Source organism: Nannospalax galili, unplaced genomic scaffold (assembly GCF_000622305.1).
Source record: "Nannospalax galili isolate Female #2095 unplaced genomic scaffold, S.galili_v1.0 scaffold309, whole genome shotgun sequence".
Lineage (NCBI taxonomy): Eukaryota > Metazoa > Chordata > Mammalia > Rodentia > Spalacidae > Nannospalax > Nannospalax galili.
This window is the reverse complement of record NW_008359589.1, coordinates 42,608-53,980: the sequence shown is the minus strand read 5'-3', so window position 1 is coordinate 53,980 and position 11,373 is coordinate 42,608. Positions and strand designations below refer to the sequence as shown.

At 38.9% G+C, this 11,373-nt stretch overlaps 1 protein-coding gene across 3 annotated transcripts in view; it reads left to right on the top strand.

Moving 5' to 3' along the window:
• The first annotated feature begins 410 nt into the window (after positions 1-410).
• The window catches only part of C4bpb (complement component 4 binding protein beta), a 24,701-nt gene continuing 13,738 nt past the window's right edge, over positions 411-11,373 (top strand). The window contains exons 1-5 of one of the 3 annotated variants that reach the window (XM_029558785.1): positions 411-783; positions 1,403-1,466; positions 1,551-1,721; positions 3,123-3,299; positions 10,110-10,203. In XM_029558785.1, the coding sequence (XP_029414645.1) occupies positions 781-783; positions 1,403-1,466; positions 1,551-1,721; positions 3,123-3,299; positions 10,110-10,203 (509 nt within the window). In that variant the 5' untranslated portion in view covers positions 411-780. Of the gene's footprint in view, positions 784-1,402; positions 1,467-1,547; positions 1,722-3,122; positions 3,300-10,109; positions 10,204-11,373 lie in introns of all 3 variants that reach the window. The other 2 variants (XM_029558784.1, XM_029558783.1) reach the window with 2 other exon arrangements.

Genomic DNA, 11,373 nt, shown 5'->3' with positions numbered 1-11,373 from the left:
GGACAGTGTCACATTGAAACAATGACTGGTTGTGTAAAAATTCCTGTCTCCCCATAAACACAGCCCTTTTACAATGCCTCTAGACAGACATTTTTTCCTGTACAGTTTTGTCAACTGTGGCTTTACTGTGTCTGATAAATGCTACTGCTGCTTTCTTCAGTCTTCGGAGCATTCATTCAGTCTGCATGTCACCATCCAGTCAATGCCATCTCTGGCATGGCAGAGTATTTGGAAAAGGGGAGAGGAGATGACACTTGAGTTGGTCTTAACTGGGAAAGCACTATTGGTTGATTAGCACTCTATCTTCTGTCCCCAGAACTGCAGCCAATGGACTGTAAACACTGGCAAATATTGACAGAAGTCAAGGTCATAGCAGGACTGTTTGGCCCATGTCTACTGGGGAAGGAAAAACCTACAGTTCAAAGGGACTGGTCAGCTGGTTTGAATTCCCAGAAACTGGAAAATTTCTTAAACAAAAATTTCAAACTGGTAGCGCTTTAACCACCCTTTTGTGGTTGCAAGGTCCTTAGAGATGCCTTCTTTTTGCTAGCTGTATTCCCTGTTCCAGGATATACTTTTCTTTTTACACTTGTTCCAGGGGAAAAAGTATAACTCCTTCTCTAGAAGGAAGCTGTTGGTTTGATCTTAAGTGGTTAGAAGAAGGCGTTTTAATGAAATCCGGTGTCTGGGCTGGGTTAAATTCCAGCCTGGATCAAGTAATTGCTCATCACATGCTTTGTTGGATTTTGTGCTGTTTTATGTGGCTAACTTCTGCCTCAGATGGTAAGTATGATTTCCTTACAAGACATTTGATAGCAATTTGCAGGTTATGAGGATTCTGTGCCAGGATTTAATAAAGTTTACATCTATGATATTTGACATTGAAAAAGTTCAGGGGCTGGAGAGATGGTTTGGTGGTTAAGAGCGCTAGTTATTCTTGCAGAGGACCCAGGTATAATTCCTACCACTCACACAGAGGCTAACAACTGTAACTCAAGTTCCAGAGGATCCAATGCCCTCTTCTATGGATCCGATACCTTCTTCTTTGTGGGTATTGCACGACATGGGCACACTTACACATATACAGGCAATATACTCATACACAGAGAATAAAATTAATAAAGAAAATATTTAAAATAAAAGAAAAATTTCAAATTACTGTATATGCCATATACTCATTGAGGGCTTAGTATGTATTAACGATGATCCTTTTCCATGAAGTGGGTGGTTATTACTGACTTTTCCCTTCCAAAAAAAAAGTGTGACAATTTCAAATCCTGAGACGTTAACTGTTAAAAAACTCTGACTGCTACTTGTGAAGGGATTGTTTGTTCAGGAACAGATAACTTGTTGGATGAATTTGACTACAGTGTCTATTATCTTTTTGTAAAAATAACTTTAGAAATTCTTGGAGAAGAGGGACAGGAATACACATACACATGGAAGATCACAAGGAATCAGGATCGGTCAGACAGCAAAACGTGGAGGTAGGAATCCAGTGGGGGTTTCCTTGCAGCCAGATGATTCTGTTCTTTTTTTCCTTCCAGCAGAGAGCTGTCCAGAACCTCCTCCGGTTGACAATAGTGTGTTTGTTGCAAAGGAAGTAGAAGGGCAGATTCTGGGAACCTATATTTGTATCAAAGGCTACCACTTGATAGGACAGAAAGCTTTGGTTTGCAATGCCTCTAAGGAGTGGGATACCTCCTTTACTGAGTGCCGCTGTAAGTTGGGCTACTTTACCCATATTGTCATCTGCTCTATTATTTTATATCCTGCTTTCTATAGGCTATGTTAAGACTTGATTAAAAAAAAAAACCCAGTTTCTAGGAAGCCACCCTCCTCTCCACCCCTCCCTCCTATGTGCCTCTGAGACAGATCTTACTAAGATAGTCCATGTTGGTCTAGAATTTGCTATGTAGAGATACCTGGAACTTGCAGCCCCCTGCTGTAGCCCTTGCCCTGTGCTGGGACTTCAGGCACTCTACCAATGTCTGGACATCATGTTACTTTTGAACTGTGAAAAATTTGTGTTCTGAATTTACAAATGTGATAAGTGAGATTCAAGTGGTTTTTTCAGTGTGACAACTTGTGGTTATCCTCTGTAATGATGGAGAATAATTATTCTAGATCTTTTTATTACTATTTTTAAAAATAGCTGTGTTAATTTTCTGCATACCTAACCAACATTTTAGTTTCTTTCATATGAAAAAATTGTCTGCATTGTCTCTTGTTTTTCCACAAGAAGAAATAACAAAACAAAATATAACAAATAAAAAAGAAATAGGTAAGTATTTATTTGTCTAAATGAAAAGGAAGCAAAGATCTGCTTGAAATATAGAGTTTAGAACTTTGAGCAATGTTTAACATAACAGTATAATGAACATACATCTGATAATAGCCAGTTATGTGCTTGATTATGTTTAGTAGATTCAATTGACACTCATGTCATTCTTGTGCATTGGCCATGTTATGTGACACTATTCCTGGGAGATGTCCCAGATAGGGAACTGATAGCAGACCAATGTGAGAATAGCACCAAGTTGAACTTGGTGAACCAATGAGTTCATTATGGTTATTTACAGGAGAATGGGTTGAGAGGTTACTTACATTTCAAAGGGGGAACATTTCAAAGGCAGCCTCACCCTGAAGTCTGCCCTAGCATGGGTGATCTATTATGAAACTTAGAACCCTGGAGCTCTGTGCACTACTTGCATGTAGCTCAATAGGTTGGATTTCCAGAAGCTTACCTGGCACATCTGAATGTCTCCTTAGCAGACCTTACTGCTTATCTAATTTGGGGAGGGAGGAGCCTTGTGCATCTGGTCACTTTCAGGGACTTCCTGCGGCTTCTAAGCTGTTTACTTTTTGAGTCTTAAGGAGCCTCCTTTAGAACTTCCTAGGTCTTAAGGAGCTTTGGAAGTAGTTTCTATACAACAGACCAATACCTTATGATATCTTGGTTTTTCCCCATCCTTCATTTGTATGTTTGGTACTACATATCTATCCTATTAGACACATGTGCACCTTTAAGTTCTAATATACTGTTTTCTTTCTGAAGCCCAAGGAAGTGTGGCTTTTGCTTCTCCCTGGCCTTTCACATCACTGTCTGTTTTCTTCTTCAGTGGGCCACTGTCCGGACCCTGTATTGGCAAATGGCAAGTTCAATTCTTCAGGGCCTGTGAATGTAAGCGATAAAATTATGTTTAAGTGCAATGACCATTACATCCTCAAGGGCAGTAATTGGAGCCAGTGCCTGGAGGACCATACCTGGGCACCTCCCTTTCCTGTCTGCCAAAGTAGTAAGTATCTGAGAAACAACCAGGAGCCCTAAAGGTACTGATTAGTATTGCCACCTTAGACATGCCCCACATCTTTGCATGCTTTCTTTTTAAAAATATTTTATTTATTATTTTTATTTTATGTGTATGAGTGTATTGCCTGCATGTATGTGAGTGCACCTGTGTTGTGCAATGCCGTGGATCTGGGCAAGTTTAGGGTCTTGCAGAGGCTGAATGGAGCTCACAGAAAACAAGTTGAGATGTCAAGTGATATATATTCCACTGAAGTGACAGCAGTTAAACAAAAGCTGATTCTAGGGTTCCTGTTCTGCTAGGCCCAATGCAGAGTATCTTGGGGCATTGACTCTTGTATTTTATGTGTTTATTTCAAGCTAGTGACAAAACAAGAAAAAAGATTGTAACTTGTAAAATTATATCCTTTGTTATATTATAGCAATTCTTCTCAGAGGTAATCAGCTGGATGTGTTTATTCCATGACTTTTCTTATTTATACATACATTTAGAACACTTAATAGGTTAAACATTAAATAAACATTTGTGTGTATATAGTTATAAGTATATACAGCTATATATAACTATGAAAATGGAACCTACTATATTTGTTCTTAACTTGTTACTTTTTCATGTAACAATATATGTGGGCAGTTTTTCCCCTACCAGTATATGGCTTTATCGTCTGCGTTTTTTGGTAACTCCATATAGGCATACCATAATTATTATATATCTATCGTATTTATTGCCATATTTTGTTATTGTGAGCATGCTGAAATGAACATATCTATCCATCTATCCATCTATCTGTCTGTCTATCTATCGTCTATCTATCTGCTGGCCTTGACTGACTATGGATATCAGGCTGGCCTCAATCTCACCAGAGATCCTCCTGCCTCTCCCTTCTAAGTGTTGGGATTAGAGGCTGCACCACAGTGCTCAGCTGAAATGAATATACTCATACATCATTATTCTGTTATTTCTTTAGGACAGAGTCCTAGAATTATTGCTAGACCAAAGATTATCATTATTTACAGACTATATAAAATGCTCAAGAAATTCTACTAAAAATTGTAATACATACTAGCATACAAAGTAAATGTTTTAGCTTATTTAATAAGTATTAGCTGTGTATTAATATTAAAATGTGAATGTAGGGCTGGAGAAATGGCTCAGTGGTTAAGAGCACTGGCCTTTCTTGCAGAATACCCAGGTTCGAATCCCAGCACCCATGTGGCAGCTAACAACATTCAGTAACTCCAGTTCTAGGGGATAAGGTGCCCTCTTCTGTCCTCCTAGGGCACTGCATGGTATGGGTGCACTTACACGCATTCAGGCATAACATTCAGACACATAACATAAAAATAAAAAAATTAAAATGTGAAAGTAATTATATTAACAAAATCAGTATGAAAATATATAAATGTATATATCTGTAAAAGAAATATATGCTATGATACTTTGATCCTGGATGGGAAGTCAGTATTATAGTACAGTCCCCACTGGCTTTTTTAATTTAAAAAATATGAAAAAACAAAAAACAAAAAAAAAACAAAACTGAGTGTGGTGGTACATGCCTTGAATCCCAGAACTTGGGAGGCAGAGGCAGGTGAATCTCTGTGAGTTCAAGGCCAGCCTGAGTTCCAGGCAGCTGGGGCTACCTGTCTCAAAAAAAATTATGGAAAATTTTATTTTTTAATCTCATGGATGATTTCAAAGAATAAAAATCTAATGTTGAATGTTGCAAGTTTATTTTCCAGAAATGATGAATATAATTTATGTTTGGCTGGATCAAATAGGAGACACTTGCCTTATCATATAGTAAAATGTACAACAAATATATTTTTTACAAGATAGTGACTTAAAGCTTTTATTTTAAACTATGCAAAACAAGAAATAAGACCATAAATTGTCCACTGCAAAAATATCCATAAGCATTATATATGAAAGAGTATTACCATAACAAATTATTGCTACTACAATTAGTATACTATTAACATAGTAATTTATGGAGACAGAAAAATAGAAGACTGTTTAAGTCTGGAAAACCTTCTATTCAATGATATGAGATAGTTGTTTATTTGTAAAAAGACAAATTTGGGGCAGTAGTTTATATCATGTTAAAATATAGTGGATTTAAGCATAAAATTATAAAAAACAAAAATATTGTTACTAAAAAAAAACATGCTTAACTATGGTTTACAGAAAATCTTCCTAAACAGTAAAATGAAACTCAATATTGTTTCAAGAAATGATAATAGAGATAATGAAATTAGTAATATTTTTACAGAGTAAAAGACATCATAAAAATTAAAAGGCAATAACAGATTTTAATAAAATATTTGCAACATACTTGATAGCTAAGCACTTAATGTTTTAAATATACAAAGAGCCCTGGAGATCAGTAATGAGAAGACAACCCAATAGAAAAATATAAACAGTTACAGAATTATGTTCGTCAAATAGCATTGAGCACTGAACATTAAAACTAGATACGAATCTTTTACTAATAAGATTAGCAAGATGTGAAATGTTTATTTCATTATTATTCAATATGTAATGAAATAGGGGGTGGAGAGATGGCTCAGTGATTAAGAGCACTGGCTGCTTTTGCAGAGGATGCAGGTTTGGTTCCCACCACTCACATGGCGGCTCAAACCAACTGTAACTCTACTTCCTCTTCTGACCTCCCCAGGCATTGCATGCATGTGGTGCATTTCCATATATGTAGGTAAATACTCATACACAAAAATAAAAATAAATAAAATTTTAAGATATAAGGAAATAGTCATGTATGTGAGTCTGAGTGTACTTTGGATGTTATTTGGCAGTAGCTATTAAAATAATAAATGAGTAGAGTCTAGTAAGATGGTTTCCCTGGTAAAGTGCTTTCTTAAAAGCTTGAGGATTTGCGTTCACATCCCCAGCACCCATGTAAAAGCTGGCTGTAAGAACATGGATCTGCAACCCCACTGCTGGGTGGGTGGAGACAGGCAACTCCTTAGAGCTCATTGGCCAGCCAGTCTAGCCAAGTTGCTTTGTTCCAGGTTCAGTGAGAGACTCTGTTTCAAAAACTAAGGTGGACATTGGTAACAGCATGCAAAAGACCCACGCAAGCTCAAGCCTGACAAAAATCCCAGCACAGAAAAGGGGAAATGGGTAAGAAGCATCAGCCTTAGCTGAGGAACTATTGGTAACTGGTAACTACTAGGAGAGGGAGAGTTGGTTTTCTTTAAGGGTGTGGTGCTAGATAGGTTAACTGGGCTCCAGTGGATGAACACACACCAAAGGAAATTTGGAGACATTTGAAGGACATTTTGACAGAGCACATAGAATCCAGCAGGGAGGCCATGAGAGGGATGCAGATAGGAGGGGGTCTTAATAGGGTCAAAATATAATTGTATAAAATTCACAAAAATTCAATAAAAAATAAGGTGGAGATGCTGAGGAAAACACTTGACATGTTTTCCATATGCATGCTAGCCTCCCATATACATGCTCACACACATGCAGCCACATAATATACACATGTGCACAAACCCACACAGCCCCCCCCCCCAATAAAACACAAACTACTTACATTATTAAGTGAAGGTGTTTGGAATTACTCAAAACTTAAGTACTATGTGCTCCGTATAACTTATATACCACATATGTCTAATTTACAAGAATATACGTGCTAGTGTTTTTTTTTTTTGTCTTTTTGAAGCAGGGTCTCCCTGTAGCCCCAGGTGTCCTGGAACTCACTATGTAGACCAGGCTGGCCTTGAACTCACAGAGATCTGTCTGCCTCTGGCTCTGAGTGTTGGGATTAAAGGTGTGTGCCACCACATCTAGCCTGCTTTAAGCTTTTTTGTCTTTTTTGTCTTTTTTTTTTTTTTTTTTTTTTTTTTTTTTTTTTTTTTCAAGAAAGAGGCTTCCTATAGCCTTAACTCCCTCAGAACTCACTATGTATACCAGGTTGGCTTCAGTCTCACAAAGATCCACCTGCCTCTGCCTCTGCCTTCCAAGTACTAGAACTAAAGGCCTGTGTCACAATGCCCTTCCTGTCTTACTCTTCTTAATTTGGTTCCCATCCTGAATCCTAACCACAGGATCCTTTTTTTTTTAAATATATTTTTTTATTATTTTTATTTTATGTGTATGAGTATATTGCCTGCAAGTATGTGAGTGCACCCATGTCGTGCAATGCCTTGGAGGTCAGAAGAGGGCGTCAGATTCCCCTAGAACTGGAGTTAAGGATGGTGGATGCCGGGATTCGAACCTGAGTCCTCTGCAAGAGCAGTCTGTGCTCTTAACTACTGAGCCATCTCTCCCCAATCCTTTTTATTTATTTTTTTTAGGTTACTTAATTGCTCAAATCTAGGATGAGCTCCTTAGACAAAGCACATTTTTTTTTTTCCTGTTTAGATCTTAGGTCCACATATCTGCTCTTTTGTTTCAAAATTGAACCCCCTCCCCCCAGGACTAGGTCTCATATAGTTCAGGCTGGCCTTGAATTTGCAATGTAGCTGAGGATGATCTTGATCTCCTGATCTTCCTGTCTTGATCTCCTAAGTGCTAGGATTCTAAGCATGGCTGGCTCCAAAACTGAACTCCTAACATGTCACCAGGATGCTGTGTGAACTGGAACTCCTTGATGATTTTTACTTTCCTTTGCTTTTTTTCTATTCCTCCCTTGAATTATACAACTTTGTTGAAAAGCATAAAAAAATAAAACTATCACCTGTTAGCCTACCACAGGAAAATGAAGGTTATAGACACTTCCATATGTAACTCTGCAGACTTTTTTTACTCTGTGCATTATATGTGTGGCATTTTAATAATGAATGCTCTCTTAATATTCTGGTTTTTTTCAACACATTTATTTTTGAGACTTTTATGCTTAGCTATCAGGAAGTTTTTTGGTTTGTTTTGTTTGTTTTATTTTTGAGACAGGGTCTCACTATATGCCCCAGGCTGGACTGGAACTCCAGATCTTCTTCCCTTAGCCTCCCAAGTGCTGAGATTACAGGCATGCATCATGTCTTGCTCATAATCACTCTTACTTTATTCTTTAACCTTGATTGCCATATTTAGCCTCATACGCTTTAAGAGCTGAAATAATATTTAACCTATTTATTGTTGGATGATGGTTCTGCCATCTTAAGAAAGCTGTGTTAAGAAACCTGAGGTGGCAGCCAGGGAAAGTTCTAGCCATACCTCACTGCAGTCCCAGGTCTATCTCTCTCTGCAGGCTTAACAGCAGAACACTAAACAAGAGTCTTTTCAGAGCCTTTGAGTCAAGATGGCTTTGTGGATAAGAACACTTGCTATCCCAAGTTCAGTTCCCAACACCCACATGGTGGCTCACAGCCATCTATAACTTCAGTTCCAGTGTCTGTTACCTTTTTCTGGTCTCTATGAACACCAGGCACATGTATAGTGCACAAACATGCATCCAGGCAAAGCACTTATGTACATTTAAAAAAAATAAAGCCCTTCCTCTACCTCTGCTAATATAGGCAAATGCCCAGGGCTGCTGAGGCCTTGAGTTATGGACTTGTTTCTTTTCTAGTGCCTCCAACTCATGTATTCCTCATAGTAAAAGTTATGTATTAACTTAGGGCACCCACCCCCTCTGGAAACTTATAGAAGGAAGGAGCTTCCTTTGTTTCCTGGCTTCTTCCTCTGGTTGGGACTTAGAACCAAACCCCTGCTGTGGTAACCAGTGTCAGGACATTTTTTAAAACCTGTAATATGTCTGTTTGTACTGAGGCAATGGAAATCTTTCTCTAAAACTTAAATGATTAGAAAGCAACCTGAGAGGGCCTGGAGTGGTGGCTCAGTGGTTAAGAGCACTGACTGTTCTTGCAGAGGAACAGGGTCTGGTTCCCAGAACTCACATGGAAGCTAATAACTGTAACTCCAGTTCCAGGGAATCCAAGGCCCTCTTCAGTCTCCACAGGCATTGCATGAACATGGTGCACTTACATACATGCAGATGAAAACTCATCCCCATAAATAAAAATAGAATATTTTTTGAAAAAAAAAAGTAAGCCAAGAGGGGTAAAATGGCTTTGTGGCACCACATTAGTGTAAAACCGGAGTAAAATCTCTATTAGAGCTCAATCCCTTCACCTCCTGTCTTGGTGATTTACTTCTCCTTCCCCTTATGGCCTAATTTTTCCTCTCCTTTCCTCTTCTTCCCTCCTTTTCATTCCTGTCCCCTCCCCTCCCCTTCTCCTTCTATCCTGTCTCAGCTTCTGATCCTCCTGCCTCTACTTCCTGGGTGCTGAGATTATAGGTATATGTCATCTCCCCTCCCCTCCCATTCCCTCCCCTCCCTCCTCTTCCCTCCCTTTCTCCTTCCATCCTGTCTCAGCTTCTGGTCCTCCTGCCTCCACTTCCTGAGTGCTGGGATTCTAGGTATGTGCCATCATTCCTGGTTATTCAGTGCTGGTGATTGGCAAACCCAGGACTTCGTACATGTTAGACAAGTACTCTAACGACTGAGCTACATCCTAAGCCTTAGCTTGTCTTTTCTTGCTTTCTAACAAACATCAACAGCTCTATGACTTATAATTCCTCCCCTTGAGCTCTGCCAGTCGGAAGGCATCCCTCAGTACGCTGGGGGAAGAGCCTATCCCATGAACAAATATGAACAAATATGAACAAATATGATTTTCATGAGAAGGAAATGAATGAAGAACATGTCCCTGAATCCCATTTGTCCTGCTGTGAAGATGGCAGACCCTGTACACAGTTGCCTATAGCGGACACTGTTTATTGATCACAACTGTCTCTCACAAATCTCACCCCTGTACTTCTTTCTCTTAGGAGACTGTGAACATCCTGGGATTCCAGTTCATGGCTATTTTGAAGGTGAAACTTTTACTTCAGGATCCATCATTACCTATTACTGTAGAGAGAGGTACGTACACGGCCTTTCAAACGGGAGCTCATACACCTTGACTGCGTTATTCTGAAGAGTGGCCCTGTCTATCCACCTAATCCCTTCATTTGTTACTGCTTTAGGATTCTGGCGTGTCCTGATTTTGAGAGTGTCTTTAGTCCATTGCCAGTTCTCTCCAACCCCTAGAAAACAGACATCCATTAGACTATGCTATTTATTCTAGTGAAAGAATCATTTTTCTTCTCTCAGTTCCTCAAATTGGTGTTTTCTAAATAATCTGTTATGCAAGCTCAAAGCCTCAAGAATAACAACTGTTTCAAAATACCGAAAAAAGAGCTCAGAGAACTCAATGGGAATTTGGGCATCTTTTATTACTAAGCAGTCCTTGGTGGCAGCAGGCCAGGAGACAAGGGTCCACACCATGCCTGTGAGAGCAGCAGTATCTATACATAGGCAGAACAGAGAGAAATGGACTCTTAGTGCTCAGTGCTGTGTAGTGCCCAGTGCTGCAGTAGCTAACTCCTAAAGGGTACGCTTTCCTTGTCTATCAGATCTTCCTTCTCTGTTTTACTACTTTCAGACGAGGGAAATGGCCAGAAATACCCTCCACACCAGCAGGTACTCTTGCAGTCTAAAGAACACCCTCAAGGGCAAAGTCACTGTGACTGCCTCAGATACTAACAATGAAATATTCTCCTCACTTCGCCCCTTCAGTGTCTGATGCCTTTAATATCTTTTCTTTCCTTTTTAAAAATAATTTATTCTTGAAGAATTTTGTACAGATCCCATCCCTCATCTGTACCCCTCTACACCCTGTTCCTACTTCACATCCTCCATTACTATTTTTCTTCTTTTTTTTTTAATTAGGAAATATTCTCCTCACTTCGCCCCTTCAGTGTCTGATGCCTTTAATATCTTTTCTTTCCTTTTTAAAAATAATTTATTCTTGAAGAATTTTGTACAGATCCCATCCCTCATCTGTACCCCTCTACACCCTGTTCCTACTTCACATCCTCCATTACTATTTTTCTTCTTTTTTTTTTAATTAGAAGATGCATTTCATTACAACAGCATTGACATATTCAATAACAATTTCCAGAGTTAAGATGCATCTCATTCAAAATTGGCTGTAAATTTTTAGGTTTACAGTTGAATTAATACAGTTATACAATATTGTACTTAGTTTAA